Here is a 16,954-nt window from a genome sequence, read left to right on the forward strand (position 1 = left end):
AAAAAAACATTCAAACGTGTTCATATTTGCTAAAAATTTAAAGCCAATGTTGCGTTTTTGCTACAAAACGCGATTTGTTGTCTCCATTGCTGCTTTAGATATTACAAGTTCCGGAAGGACCAGGATTGTTTACTTGCAATCCCGGACTTTTCGGTACTTGAAAAAGGTCATTAACATCCCTAATATAAACATCCTATGTGCGCCTGTGTAATAGAATCGAGGTCTTCATTTATTTTCTCATGAGTCTTAACTGCCACTTAGTTTTTATCGCACGTACATTGTTCGTATGAGGGCGAAGAATTTGTAGGACAATTGCAGTAACTGAAAGATGAAAATAAATATAGCCAATATATAAATGAATTGGTACTAGTTACTACCAATTTCTAAATAAAATTAAAGAAAAAAAAATATATATATATGTACAGGGTTTGATTGAAAAGTAATGAGCCTTCCTGCGTGGAGCGTCTGCCAAGCGATCAACCGAATCGGCTGGTGGGGAAAATTATCGTTGGACCTTCCCCTTCCACTAGAAACCGGTCCCAGTTCGCTGGCAACAGCGGTGCAGTCAACATCGCTCCCTGCGTGAAAGCTGTTTTAAAAGTGTGTTAGGATTTTGCAATGGCGAAAATGCAGCGATCGTTGGAGCAACGTTACTCTATCAAATGTTGCGTAAAGCTAAACAGATTGTACCTCCAGGAAGCACTGTAAACGCGTCATTTTACAAAGAAGTGCTCCTTTGGCTGAAAAACCGCGTCGCCCGAGTTCGGCCCGACCTCGTCAACAATTGGACCCTTCATCACCACAATGCGCCGGCGCACACCGCCTTCCTCTGCACCTCTGCATTGGCCAAGATGGGGGTTCCGGTGCTTCCCCATCCTCCCTACAGCCCAGACCTGTCCCCTCCGGACTTCTTCTTGTTCCCGCGCCTGAAAAGAAAGCTGAAGGGGAGGCGTTTGGACTTCATCGAGGCGATCCAAAAAACTGTGACAGCCGAATTGAACGCGATTCCGGTGGATGAGTTTAAAAAATGTTTCCTGCAGTGGAAGGACCGCTAACAGCGGTGTATGGACGCTCAAGGGTCCTAGGTATTTTGAAGAAATCGTAGAAGTTGTATAAGTCAGAAGGTTTAATAAAACTGCTTGAAAAAAATAAGGCTCATTACTTTTCAATCAAACCCTGTAGTTAGTTAGTTAATTCTTATGTTCTATATTTTAAAAACATAATTATTTATATATCTATAATGGGTACTTATAACTAGAACGTGCGACTATAATATTAATAGGTATGTTGCCAGACGGAGGAATTCAAAATAAGTATAAGATGACGCATTTCTCTTCATTTTTGATTCAAAGAATATAGGTTCAAGAGTTCATTATAAAATGCAAAAATAACTAAAACGTCAGTAGGCACAAAATATTATTATTTAAAGTCAAGGAGTATTTATGAAAATTAATTTAAAATCATTTCCCTATATTTGAGACAGCAAATAAATATTTATACAATGCCGTTTACAGTCATACCGCAGCCATTTACAGTCATTTATAATATTAGGTAAATCTAATGTCGTATCATCGAAATGTTCTAAAGACGTCTCGCATTTAGGTTAAGAAGACTTCCTTTTGTATGAAAAATTAAGCTAATAGCGTAGCAGAAAAATCATCACTGAAATATTAAATGTCTCTGACTCCTAAGTTAGCATATAAATCGGGTAATTCTGATTTAACAGCAGAGTCCAGAAAAGTCGAAAGTTTTTTATTCTTAAGATTGTCTATGAGCATAGACAAATACTTAGAACTAAAAGCATTAAGAGGCTCCATATTTAACATTAGCGAAATATCTTTCCACTGTTTTATCCAATGAGCGGCGAGGTGCACAGTCTCCTCAGCAAGAATACGCGGAAGCCTGTGACTTGGCAGAATAAAACACCGTAAGACTAAGTACAAATCTGCTCGTAGTGTATGCAGTTACAGTGGAAGTAAATCTGTTTCGAAGTGAATCATTTATTTCGGAGTATTTGGAGGCAAAAACATAAAACAAATAAATAAAAATAAATAATTGGCGCGTACACTTCTGTTAGGTGTTTGGCCGAGCTCCTCCTCCTATTTGTAGTGTGCGTCTTGGTGTTGTTCCACAAATGGACCTACAGTTTCAAGCCGACTCCGAACGGCAGATATTTTTATGAGGAGCTTTTTCATGGCAGAAATACACTTGGAGGTTTGCCATTGCCTGCCGAGGGGCGACCGCTATTAGAAAAATGTTTTTATTAATTTTGCTTTCACCGAGATTCGAACCAACGACCTCTCAGTGAATTCCGAATGGTGATCACGCACCAACCCATTCGGCTACGGCGGCCGCCAAAAAAATAAACCTTTCAATAAAGAAACGTAGAAGTCCCGCAACTGAATCGTATTCGTCGCAGTTTAATACGCAGATTAGCCACTTTAACTACACCAGGTAGGATATCGTTTAAAGGGGGAGAAAATCCGTCATGTAGCCAAATATGATTTACTTGCAAAGTGTCTTCGTACAACTGTTTTAAAATTTCTAGTAAAAAAGCATACTTCTAGGTATCGTATCAAAGGCACATGAAAAGTCAACAAAGAAGGCGAAAGTTTTATTTTTTGCTTTGACGACAGGTTGAAAAGGTTATCTATTGTAGAGTATCCCTTGCGAAAACCTGCTTGAAATTCTGTAATGATTTTGTTCCAATCAATCCAAACATTAAATGGGTGTTAACAGAAGCCCAGTAACCATTTTATATATAGTGTTAAGGAATGTAAATGGTACTTTAGAAGTTTAAATCATTAAATCTTCAAAAAAAAAAAGAAAAAAATTGCCTGAAAAGTCTCGCTATCATTTATTTAACCTTCGGAAGACCCATTGGGGTGTGAGTCACACTACAAAATATTTGATGGGTTGTAGTTGTATTTTAGCAACGCCGATTTTACTCTTCGATTCCATGAAATAACTCCACAGTAGTTCATGCGCACCGAATTTATGCAGATCTAAAAAACTAATGGGGTGAAGTTTACCCCAGTGTGTAGTTCGCGTACGTTTTTTTTTGCATATACAGACAACGTTAAAGGAAGGTGACAAGTGGCATATTCACAAGTCCTATTTTTAATTAATTTTAAACAAAAATATAGTTCATACTATTTCAAAAACCACATAATACAACTAACAAACTAACTAATAATTCACTAACTAAGTTTTAAGAATTTGCTATTTTTTGTGTTATTATATTTTTATTTTATTTTTTCATGTTGTTACTTTTGTACTTTTAGTTTATGTATATAGTTTTCTTGAATCCAAAATAGTTCTCCGATATATATATTTTTTTCTTTAGAACGCACAGCCTATTTCTGATAAAAATTGCCTTTATGTGAAGAAAATCCAAGCATTTTATTATAATATATTTTCTGTTATCTTTGAATAAATTAAATTAAACAATTCATTTCAAATTTATTTTATCTAAATATTAAAACAAAAAATTTACATGTATAAAAACTTTGTCACTGTTTGTGGCACTGTGTGACACTGAAAAACAAAAAAGAGGTGTGCCCAGCGAAGGTTAAATAACTTTCAACATTTTTTACTCACATCAGTTACAGTTTCCATTTTCACATCTACAAACGTTGTGGCTCTTAGCATAGCCGGTTTTTGGGTGCGTCGTATAATCATCGTCATTGTCTTCTTGTAGCGAATATCGGCAACATGCCAATTGTGATTATACATGGCGTGACCTATATTTTCACTCTTTTGCAAAAGAGCGGAATTGAAAAATTAGTAAAAATAAAAAAAATTATATTAAATAATTACAACAATTTTTATATTTTATAAACATTTTATATTATATATAGAGGAAGTGCAAATTTGGTTCGAATCGAACCTTAGGTAACTTTAGTAATTTATTTTGAACTGTCTGTTAATTTTTGGGGTGGTTAAGGGGGGGGGGGTAGGGTCACAAAATCGAAATTTTTTTTCTTCACTCATCTTATAGTAAATCATTTCAAGAATGTTGTGTCAAAATTTTAAGTGGATCGGAGTAGAACTCTCAAAGTTATAGCCTTTGTAGGCACTCTACCTCGAATGCGGAGCATCGATAATTTTTCAGAGTAATTTTTTCAAACGCGTTTTTCCTGAAACGACTTCTTAAAAGTCGGTGCCAATCACAACTCCGAAACTATTCAACCGATTCTTTTAAAATTTGGCACACGTTTTCTAAATCAAAAATACCTCCCCCCCCACTGTTTTTTTTTTATTTTTTTTTTTTAAGGTTGTTTTTCACTTACAAATATGGCGAAATTTTTCGCCAAAAATGCTCGTTTTACGTTTTTTTGCCACCAAAACTACAAAAATGAGAAAAAAAAAAATTTTTTTTATTTGGGGGGGGAGCATTACGTCATACTTTAACTGAAAAATTCGACTTTTTTAGTTTCAGATGATTCTACGACGAATGCCGATTGGCACCGCAGAGCACCTTTCGAAAAACATATCTCCAAAAAAACTCTGTCATGGGCTTATTTGTCAATATTTTATTATTAATATTTTTTAAAAACTTATTGAAAAGATGTACAAAAACATGCAACTGATTTTATTAAAGTATCTAAAGCCATATTTCTGTAAAAAATTAAAAAAAAAAGTGTTTTTTTTTAGCGCTAAACCCTACCACCCCCTTAAACAATCTCATAGACAATGAGAGTTATAGTCTGATAACATCGGATGGATGGACGGAAATATAGCAAATAAAATGTCTCACTCCCACATTCGATTTCAATAATAGTCATGTGGGATTTGAGTTTACTGGACGTAAATCGAGATTTAAAATCTGCATAGTATTTCGTCACATACCTCACATAGTATCTCTGGGAATTTTATTGTGTATATTTTATTAATCTTAAAATAACTATATATATATAGGATGGGCCATGTAAAATTTGCTTGGCTTTGAATCGGCTATAAAAAAAAATTAATCAATATTTTTCCAATTTTTTATTTCATTTTGAAGATTGAACATTGTGATTTATGAATGAAAAATAATATCATTCACATGACTGCCACCACTGGCTTTACAGTAGGCCATTCGATCAACCCAATTTTTAAGCACATTTTCGATTGTTTGGGCTCCAATTTCATGAATGGTAACTTCGATTTCGTGTTTTAAAGCATCAATCGTCTCTGGATGGTTCGCATAGCATATGTCCTTAACGCTCCCCACAAAAAATAGTCCAACGGGCTTAAATCACAGCTCCGAAGCGGCCAATTGATATCGGAATTTCGGCTGATTGTTCGGTTTTCAAACACGGTAGCCAAAAGTTCGAGTGGAACTTTGGCAATGTGACAAGTTGCACCGTCCTGTTGAAACCAAATGTCGTCCATGTCATCCTCTTCAATTTTTGGAAACAAAACTCGTTGAGCATGTCACGGTAACGCTCGCCATTTACTGTAACCGCGGCTCCTCGCTCATTTTCGAAAAAAAATGGCCCGATGATGCCGCCAGACCAAAAACCGTACCGAACAGTGACTCGTTGTGGATGCATTTGCTTCTCTACAGTAGCGTGTGGATTTTCTGAGCCCCAAATCCGACAATTTTGCTTATTGACGTAGCCACCAATGTGAAAATGAGCTTCATCAGAAAAGAAGAAGAAGACTTACCACTTTGAAAATAGGTTTTCAATATTTTCCAATTTTGTTCAAGCGTATAGCGTCCCATTTCGTAAATGTCAAACCTTTAAGTAAATTATGAACACATTTGACATGTCATTTGTGTTACTATTCTCAAACAACTAGGTGGTTCAAAAAGCAAACACTATATGGCCCACCCTGTATATAATTGGCGCGTACACCCTTTCTGGGTGTTTGGCCGAGCTATCCTCCTATTTGCGGTGTGCGTCTTGATGTTGTTCCACAAATAGAGGGACCTATAGTTTTAAGCCGAAACCGAACGGCTGATATTTTTATGAGGAGCTTTTTCATGGCAGAAATACACTCAGAGGTTTGCCATTAACTGCCGAGGGGCCACCGCTATTAGAAAAATGTTTTTCTTAATTTTGGCGAGATTCAAACCTACGTTCTCTCTGTGAATTCCGAATGGTAGTCAAGCACCAACCCATTCGGCTGCGGCGCCCGCCGGCTACAATAACTATTTAGCTGTTATTTTAGCCAATATCAAAAAAACAGAAACAGTGATATTTCTATAAACCGCGGCTTAAAATAATATATTTATTCCGTTTACTCCATAGTGAAGCATAGGACCCCCTTTGAACAAAAGCCTTTTGAGTTTTTATCAAAAATTTTAATGTTTTCAATGAAAAATTGTGCTACCAATATTTGAAATTTTTTTTAGTTTGCACTCAAGCAAGGAATTTTGTCTCTCAGCAATGAACGAATTTTTTAAAATCTTTCTTCAAAAAAAGCCGAAGTCGATCATTAAAGGAAACTATCGGACTATAGCAAAGCTATCAGATATTCCGGAATTATTTGAATTGTAAATCAAATGTCGTTGAGAACGTGTATGCCTTTTTTATTTTTTTTTATTCTCTACATGAGTCATGTAAATGTAACCACAATCAATCACATATTTCTCTTCTTATTGGTTGGCACGCTAACCACTTACAGCCTAGACAGACGGTGACGTTAATCGAGACTAACGAATTAATTCGAAATTATTTTAGGAATTAAGTGCAACTCATGCGGATTGACAACTAAGCGGATTGTGGGAATTTTCGATGGCAACATTGTGAATGAAAAATAATTACACTTTTAAAGAGAAGGAGAGACCGAAAACAATCATTGCAGCATTCAAATTCTGGAACAGTTAATGAGTATTGAGTACTGAAGTACTTTGTAGCATTTTCGCATTATTTTTAAGTTAAAAATTGTGTTTTTCCTATAGAAAGAAATGTTTACTCTTGATGGAGAGGGACAAGAAATGGGGAGAACACTACAATAATTTGCGGAGAATAAAAGGAAATGCCCACATATACAATGACATTGCTGTCGAAATGGCACAGCGCGGTATAGACCCACATAAAATAAAAAAAACTTGACGAAGAAATACAGGTGCACTTTTTAACTAACGCTTTTCATATTACCCATTAACTAATTTGCTAATTTTTGTAGATAAGAAAAAGTGAGAAGCTGCTGATGGACCCAGTTGGAATTATTTATTAGTATCACCGTAGCTCATATTCCTATATGTCGCCTACGATCCATCTTTTACTGACAAAACTATCCATTAAGCAAATCAGCTGCCCATTAATCCACGTAACAACCGTCTGTTACACTAAAATTTTAATCAGAATTAACTGCGCCGGTAATCTCGATTAACGCCGCCGTCTACCCAGGCTATAAAGCGATTTGAGTCTGACAAAGCACGTCAGTCATTTCTTTATCATGTTAACCGTCGCCAGTTGCACACACCACCAGTTGAAGCCAAGTCCTTCTCCACCTGATCTTTCCAACGCAGAGAAGGCCCTCCTCTTTCTCTGCTTCCACCAGCTGGTACCTCATCGAAAACTTTCAGAGCCGTAGCGTTTGTTTCTATTCGGACAACTTGACCCAGCCAACGAAGCCTGTACTGTCTCTATGCTGTCGTAGAGCTTATACAGCTCATTGTTCTATCGGCTACAATACACGCTATCGCCAATAGGTCTCAAAAATTGCGCACAGTATTTCTCTCAAACACTTCAAACAACGACTAATCGGATGTTATCGTCGTCCAAATTTCAGTGCCATACTAACCGGTTATCTGGTTATATTCATCATAGATGTTCCCTGTCTGAGGCTGGGAAATGGTTGAACGCCAAATTCTTTCAGTAAATTTATTGCCTTGCGGACAAATTTCAGAATATGCAAAACATTCTTGATTTTCAGTCTTGTCTTTTCCAGTTTTTTACAATTGCACAAGATATGATCTGTAGTTTCATTATCCTCCACAAAGACTCTGAACTCTGTCTGATTCCCAATGTGAAGAAAAATCGATGAAAAAGAGAGGAACCAACTGTTTTCCATATCCCTACTTTAGGCATGAAGGTAAATGATCTCATAAGCCTTTTGACTTGACGGAGTTCTTGTGAGACTTCTCAATGAGTAATTTTTGATGTGAAAACTTCTTTACAACTGTTGGGAGTGATTTGAGACTCGATGAAACGAAAAAGCGACACCAAAAAGAAGAAGAAAAAAGATATACGTATATATATGCATGTATAGAAAATGCTTCATTACCAGGCACACAGAAGGATGGCATAAGCAAATTTAAATTTGTGAATTTATATATGTATGTATATATGCGGATATATGTATATATGTTGTGTGTATGTACATATGTGCCTCGCCACAGCAAAACATACGGTAAAATTTCTCAAGAAATCCAGCGCGCATTCATAGGCACAGCATTGCCATTGAAATTGGGGACATCAGAAATCGTTTTAGAGGTATGGTTCCTTCGGCAAAATTTCTTATTCTGATCCCTAGAATATGATTTTCACAGAGCAATGGGCGATTTTTTTGCCTTCCCACAAATCGACCCGGCCTAATGTACAGTAACCTTGAACAGGCAGCTGCGGTTGTCGAGCATTTAGAAACATATATTTACATACATATATGGGTGCAAACATATTTACGGAGCCGCGGGCACTCGACTTGACAAAAATTGAATATTGGCAAATAATTCTACGCGAAATATTCCAATATTGACTATTTTCGAATTGTCGAAAAAATTAGCATATGGGCGGCTCGTTTTATGAATGAAAGTACTTGCTCTTAGAACTATGAGCTCGAATTTATAAATCAATTTTTTGATGATGAGTTTTTGTTGCACAGTACAAAAGTTGAAACTGTTCGGCGCCGCCGCGACTGTTCAGCGCTATGGCAACTAGGATGATGGCCGCTACGCCTGCGCCTATTAATGCATTTTGTTCTTGTAGTCGTTAGGCATAGAATTTTAGCTTTGGATGACATACGCATTTACAGGAATAAAGTGAGTGGCCTGTGTGTGCGGTTGCTGGAAGTTTTGCTGGAAGTTCAGAACAGAAATATGTATGTACGTACATAGGCTAGGCCATAGTATAGCATACATACATATGTATAAAAAATTCAAACCAAGCGTCCTACGAATGTTTGCGTGTATGTTAGTACGTCTGTGTATTATACGCGTTACGACGCTCATAATAGCAACCGCGTGTGCTGTATTGCGTCCGTATTTTTATATTCGTAAATATTTTAATTTTGAAATATTTACCGCAATTATGCCGAAAAATAATGCAGAAAAGTGTCGTGAATATCGACAGAAAAAAAGATTACGATAAAGTTCCAATGATTTTAAGTGGCGATTTTAACGTAAATTTTGCATTGGACACAGCGGTTCCTTTAATTGACTTTCTCAATACAACATTCAATTTAAAAATGTGTAACAATCGCACTGAATCGACAACACGTTCAAAAACAACAATTGACGCGGTATTTCAAAGATATGTTGACAACATCGAAACCAAAGCATTTGTATCATATTTTAGCTATTATAAGCCACTCGTATCATTTGTTGAAATTGAAAACATTGAGGATGAATAACAATAAAATAAAGAAAATAAAATATGAACTTTATAGCAATATTAAATATAATGAACCCATAATTATCCCGCTCCTAATGCTGCTTTCGTCTCATTCTCTCTCAGTTTGTTTTACGGAAGGTTTCACTTCTATCGCGTCTAACAGTTAGACTGGTATTTATTTTTTTTATTTACAATTGCCTATTCAGTCCAAACTAGCAATCAAAATTCGCAAATTATATCAGATAATTCTGTTGCGAGTGCAGAGTACTTTACAGATTTACTGTCACTCACTCAATTTTAGAAAGTTTGTGATAAATATTAGTAAAATGTTGCTGAAATGCTGCATTGTTATACGGAAATTGACTGATTAAACTTAAACTACCCTTATAACCAGAAAAACCTTCAAAAAAAACGTGAATTTTTTCACCATTAACCTTCATTCTCTCTTATTAGATATATATAATTGGCGCGTACACCCTTTCTGGGTGTTTGGCCGAACTCCTCCTCCTATATGTGGCGTGCATCTTGATGTTGTTGGTTGGAGGTTGGTATTCATGGGCCATATTCATAGTAGAATATACTGACTCCGAAGTGTGGCTTTACTCATAAAGGGTTTGTTTAACAAATTCAACCTATTCTTGAGCATTCATTATATAGAGAAAATGCTCAAGACCGCCAGATAAAAAAATTTTCAAAAATTTATTTATTTATACCCCAAATTTTTCTAAAAATTCTAATGTAAAATTGCGAAACTTTGATGGAAATTTGTTGAATTTTTTTCCAATTTGCACAAGGTTTGAAACTTGAATTTATGTTGTTTGTATTAGCGAATGAACTCTACATATTTTGAGAAAAAAAATATTACATTCAAATAAGAAGCAAATTTATTTTCATAACTGTCCAACAAGTCCTAGTGCTACAGTTATTTAACACAGTGCGTCTTACTTACCGTCGTTATGAGTTCTTGTCCATAGCTGCAAATCATACAGATTTGAAAGAGCGAGCACACCATATACAATACCAGCATAATTAGTTCATCAAGCGGCACGCCAATGACAAATTGAAAAGCCAAAAAGCACATCACGAAAGAAGTCGAGATGAAATTGACCAGTGTTTGCGTCCCAAATATTTCGTTTATTAGCTCACAAAGCCTGCAAAGGTAGTAAAATAAAAAATATGGTTTACATTTTAACTTTTAACTATGAAAAATTAATCCACGAACTCACTCCAGTGCTTTGGAATGATAAAAAACGACGGCACACAAGAAGCGCAAATCTTTATCGTCCTGCTGATTTTGTACAACTTGCACCTCACTTTGGCCACCACCAACCTTATACTGCTCAATGGTGTTAGCCAATTTCCGAAAATGTATTATTAGCTGAGCTGTTGTGGCACATAATAACAAATCATTAGCCACATAACCAGCAAAAGAAGTGTGGCTTCCAAGTGCTTCGAAGGTATAAAGCAGAAAATAAAGCCAATTGTCACGCCACTCAAAAGGTACCCAAACATAAAAGGGTAATGCTCGTTCCCAGGTTCCATGTTGTAGCCAAAATTCGTAAATCAAATAATGGAATAAAGGTCGGAAATTGTAGCCCCAAACCGTAAAGAAGTACAAGAGAACGAATATACAACTGATTCGTTTGTATTGATCGAGATGTCTTTGTAGATCGTATTCTAGTTGATCTGTGGCGTGCTTTGGATATATTTCGTATAATTTTTGCAGAAGAACATTTATGTGTGTGCGTTGTCGTATATTACTCCAAGTTTTAATTACTGCCATTACAACGAAACCTATGTAGCACAAATTTGTGGCTGCTTGCAAGAAATCTGCATTTTCCACAAAAGTAGCAACAACGAACCCAATTTCTGAGAGCAGCACCACGTGTATATTGAGAAGGCTGATGAAGCAGAAAAGTTGACGTAGACGTACGCGTGATGCTGCTATGCCTTTCTTTGTTGACTTTTCCGCTGGTTCATCGTCGTACACATCATCGTAGGCCACAAGTCCATTTGCTTTGTACCAGAAATTGGCTCGATTAATGAATGCGCCAAAAGTTACTATTTTCGGCGACATGCTTGCTGAGAAATGTGCGCAAACAGAAGCATGGTTGAGTATAAATAAGCGAAAGGGTTTAACTGAAGAGCAAAAGTGGCGGGGCGATAATAGCGTGCAGCAAATTTTCAGATTTTTCTTGTTTCAAAGCTACGTGACGTGTTAGAGCGCTTTAGCTGCTAAGAGCAATTTGCTCGTTTCTGGAAGAAAGTCATAACTTGAGATAAATAAAAAAATGCTAGGTAAGTATCCTGAAATGACCACCAGTTTTTATTTTGAAGTGCTTGAAAAATGCATGCCGATATTTTTTAACATAATCTCATTATAGCGACTCTACGTCAAGTGAGCCAATTGGGGCATTTGTAGGCTTGAGTATGTAAAGAAATAAACTGGAAAAGTTGAAAAAAAATCATAATATAATTTGGAGATTTATTCATTGTTTAAAATTTTGATATAATTTTTTTTACCGTGTTTTCAACATTTTTATAAATTTTTGGTATAAAACGACATTTTTTGGTTCCAAATTTTTTAAAAATGTTCCTCTTAGAATTTGTGAAAAAACACCACCCTTAGATTTTTACCTTGTTTTTTATTCGTATGAATCAATAGCAGCCTTCATAGCTTTTCGAGCTATATTCACATTCATGCAGTAAATCAGAGCGAAATACTACTCTGGAACTGGCTAAATGCCCTATTTATGCATTTTTGATTGCTGTGCAGCCATTTTGCAAAATGCTTCATTTATTAAAAAATACAACGGTAAAAAGAAATTTTTCTAAGAAGGCAGATAAGAAATGCTTTTATTTTGAACTGCGAGATGCACGCCGACTTAATGGAATTCTTCAATTTTCCTTAGCTGTTAAAATTTCAACCTTTTTGTACACTACTAGAGCTAAAAGTGGGCGGGCAGTGCTGATCCTGTTAATTTTCGTTGAATTGGGTGAACAATAGGTAAAAAATTGATGCCGTGCTGCTTAAAATCAGTCAACGTTGCCCTGGCCACATTAACATGAAGCGTTAACTTGTTGAAGTTGCCAGCCTTCGAAGTTGGGCGAATTCGTAAACATAAGTGGAAAAATTGGCCCGACTATCTGTTAATATTCCCTTCTTAGTTTCTTAGTTCACTGAATTAAAACGGCATTTTAATCAAGTGCTCAATGGCACGCTATAATAGTGCAGACCCATCACGAAATTGTGGGCAAATATGACCTAAATGTCCGAACAATAGAGGCCTCTCTAGAGAGCAAACATTATACCATGGCGGCATTCTTGGATATAGAAGGTGCCTTCAACAATGTTAGTACAGATGCCATCCAACAGGCGTTGATAGACCTAGAGGTGGACAGTTGCATTAGCAACTGGGTCATCTCTATGCTAGAAACCAGGATCATCAAAGCTAACATGGGTAATAGCAACATAATCTAGAAGGTCCACAGGGGCACTCCACAGGGGGGAGTAGTATCTCCACTTCTTTGGTTATGTATGATCAGCAAAATCTTGATAAAACTTAATAGAGGTGGGGTAAAAGTGCTGGCGTACGCTGATGATGTGGTGCTAATGGTGTCAGGACTGTGTCCTACCACGATCAGTGGGATCATCCAAAGGGCGTTAGGCGAACTTAACTCTAAGTTTAACGGGTAAGGAAAGCAGAAATTGCTTTATATACCTGTAAACGTATGCTTGGAAGAAGCACCTAAGCATACATTACGGCTGTATAAGGCGGTTACACGACCTATTCTATCGTATGGCTCGGTAGTTTGGTGGAAAGCTCTAGGCAGAGAGTACAATACCAAATTACTCGGCAGAATACAAAGATCAGCCTGTGCAATAACGGTCGGTGCAATAAGATCTTGTCCTAGAGAGGCTCTCAATGCGCTGACACACGTTATTCCAATAGACCTACATATAAAGGAGACAGCAACCATGAGTGCATTTAGGTTAAATGAAGCGGGTCGCTGGAAAGAAAAATCTTATAGTCACGCTAGTCTATTGTTGCGACAAGCTCAGTTAATCTCGGTGAGGACTGACTACGTCGTCCCGACGGAAATTTTCAATAGGAATTTTGCCACTCTCTTTCCATCTAAGGAAGAATGGAATAAGGGATTCTCTCTAAACAACTTCGACACCACAGTCTATACAGATGGCAGTAAAATGGATTGTGGTGCTGGAGCTGGTATATATTCTCACAGACTTGGAATTGAAAAATCTGTGCGTCTCCCTAATATCAGCAGTGTGTTCCAGGCGGAAGTACTGGCAATTGGGGAAGCTTGTAGGCTACTAAACACGGATTTCTCTTTTAAGGGCAATATCGCTATTCTTTCGGATAGCCAAGCTGCAATCCAGGCACTGGAATCGGCTACAACAACCTCTAAAGTGGAGCAAAGAAGGAATAGCCTCACCACCATGAGTGAAAACCATAAAGTAACCTTAATTTGGGTCCCGGGACACCGGAACATAGAAGGTAACGAAAAAGCCGATGAACTGGCAAAAGGGGGATCTGCCATAAATAACGCTCTTGTAGAATCGGTATTCACACCATTAGGTGCATTCAAGAATGCAATTTCCCTAAAATACCTTCGAACCGCAGATTGTGGATGGAGAGACCAGACGAAATGCAAAATCAGCAGGACGTTAGGGCCCACCTACAACCTCAAGCAATCGTCGACTTGATAAACATGAAACGACGGGACGCTTGTAGACTAACGGCAGTCATAACTGGCTTCTGGTCTATCGGAGAACAAACCACCAAAATGGGCATTCCTCACAACACATACTGTCATAGTTGTAAACAACTGCAGAAAAAGGAAACAATCTTCCATTTCCTCTGTGAATTCCCTGCCCTATGGAAGGACAGAATGTTAACTCTGGGCAAGCAGCTGTTCGAGAGTCTCGTGCAACTATCTGGCATAGACGTCAACAGCCTAATAGGGTTCCTAAACCGCACAGATTGGATATAGTCTTGCTATAAGGAACTGTTAAATAAGTTGGTAACGAGGATGTGGCAACAAAATGGTGCGGAAGCGCTAGCTGGATTCTGGATGAATCACCACTCTAATCAACCAACTAGATGACCTCAATGTAATATTATTAAGTTGCTAGGGATTCCAGAAAAAAACATATCACCACTAACGCCGTGGAACGGATATGCCAAACAATGCAGCGGTGGCAAAGCCAATGAGACACTGAATCGAGTGGCAGATAAACGGCGAAGCTGATTCCTACAATATGCAAATGGGTTCAAAGGAACTTCGGGGAGGTGGACTACATATTTCAGGACTCAGTTCCTCTTGGCCCACTGATACCGATACCGCATGGGTACGGTAAATGATCACAGGTGCGCATACTCCGAAGCACCGAACGATGAAGCCGAGCATGCGTTCTGTAGTTGCGAAAGAGATACTCTGAGGGAGTCGATTGGCGACAGCGCGTCGACCAATGTGATTGCCGATTGCTTGAATGCGAGGATAACTGGATTGCGGAGAAAAAGTATATACTTCGACGCAGTACAACAAAGCGAAGCCTCACAGACAGCGACATGAGAAGACGAGCCTGTAGCATGAAGCTGGACAAACGTCGGCGAATAGAACTGGTTTATTTCATAGACATCGTTCTGGGACCTCCAGAAGTAATGCAGAATGTAGTCTCGGGAAGGGAGAATCACCAAAAGAGGAAGAAGGATAGTTTTTTGAGTGGCCACACTACTTGATGCAGTAGACGACGGGTCACTGTAAGTGCGAAGGTCTTACGAACCCTACCTCAATCACCAAAAACAAAAAAAAAAAAAACAAAAAGTAACCGTATTCTAGATGTGCACTCTTTTAATTAGAAAATATAATTTTTCGCCATTGAGCCGTTCAGTAGTGAATATAATCCAAAACAAACCTGTCGAGTATCTCAATTATCGGATGGTGTTGCCACTGGTTTTTATATTATTTTTTTTTTGTATTTCAAGCGCAAGGAACGACTAAAAATTTACTGAGACATTCAGTACCGGACAGACTTCAGCTATTGGAGCACTTCGTATTAAGCCTCGTTTTTGCGCTGTTTGATATGGTCGATGGCCGGCCGTTATGTTTGTTTTTGTCAATTCCGCGATTTTTAAGAAAATTTTACACACATTTTTCACTTCGGTTTACTTCTTTGGCAGTTTGGTGGTTGCACATTAGTTCGTATTTTATTAATATGGAAATCTTAGATTTTTCATCCTCAGCTAATCGCTCGCCGTGTTCTATCGAGAAACAGTTCGAGTTCGGATAAAATCTGCGTTGTAATTGTCGTCAAATGGCACTACTAGGCTTCAGAATACCAGCAACGAATGGCACAACAATCCAAACAACAATGCTTAGAGTGCATGAAACAGTGAAAGCGGGGGTAAAATTAGTTCGCACTTCTTATACGCAAGAAAAGAAAACAATTTCAACCCAATCAATAACAAATAATAATTCTTACAAAACATGTGTTGTGAAATGGGTATTAATAGTTAATTATAAAAGAAAGAAGACTAAATAGCTGAGTGAAATCTTAATTTTACTTAGATATTTTTTTTAAATGTCAATGCGGTTAACATTTTTTCGCCCACGTACAGATATGCATGTTGAAAACATATTTTCGCTGTAGACGAGTGTAATTAAAATTTAGTTTGGGGATGATTTTTTTAATATCATTAGCCGTGAACAAATACTCAATTGCTGGATTACGTGACGCAACTCACGGCAATTGATTTTCCCAGTCAAGCTTGTATAATTCAATGTATAATTTTATGGGCGTTTAAAAATGTTGCTAGACTTTAATGATACACTTAGATTGGGAGCTGAAATATATTTATTATAGTAAATTGTGATTATTTGTTTGATTTTGAACTTATGTGATTATGAGTCGCCTGCTTCGAAAATAGAGTTTATATTTTTATTACAAAAAAGGATAATTTAGCAGTTAAGGTAAAGTATATTTTAAAAGCAGTGGGCAACACAATAACAATTCGACATAAATAGAAAATAGAGAGCATCAATTTTTCATATTTACCTTGCCTGCTTGTTCCCGCTTATCGCGAACTGCTGTACATTCAATTCATGGAAGCACCAACAATTTGCAATAAACCGCTAATAACAGTCACAGATAGCAGGTGCTCGTTAATAATTACATCTGTCTATTGCCCACCAAAACATTCCATTAAAAGAGATGAATACGAAATGTACTTCAAATCACCCAGATTCAAACAGGCAGCGACTATAACAACAAGCAATGGGGCTCACGCCCTATATCACCTAGAGGGCGAGAGCTCTTCCAATCGATGCAAGCGTTAAATTAGGATTATACGGTGTATAAGCTTAAATCCGCTGTTTTTTAG

The 16,954-nt window shown here is 37.3% G+C and overlaps 1 protein-coding gene across 1 annotated transcript; it reads right to left on the minus strand.

Moving 5' to 3' along the window:
• Positions 1-264: 264 nt before the first annotated feature.
• LOC129235882 (putative odorant receptor 85d) lies at positions 265-11,628 on the minus strand. Its single transcript, XM_054869943.1, has 4 exons — positions 10,778-11,628; positions 10,501-10,702; positions 3,601-3,756; positions 265-321 (listed from the first exon to the last, which is right to left on the minus strand). Exons 1-4 carry the CDS (start codon positions 11,626-11,628, stop codon positions 265-267), a joined length of 1,266 nt encoding a protein of 421 aa, XP_054725918.1.
• Positions 11,629-16,954: the final 5,326 nt, after the last annotated feature.

Source organism: Anastrepha obliqua, chromosome 1 (genome assembly GCF_027943255.1).
Source record: "Anastrepha obliqua isolate idAnaObli1 chromosome 1, idAnaObli1_1.0, whole genome shotgun sequence".
NCBI classification, from domain to species: domain Eukaryota; kingdom Metazoa; phylum Arthropoda; class Insecta; order Diptera; family Tephritidae; genus Anastrepha; species Anastrepha obliqua.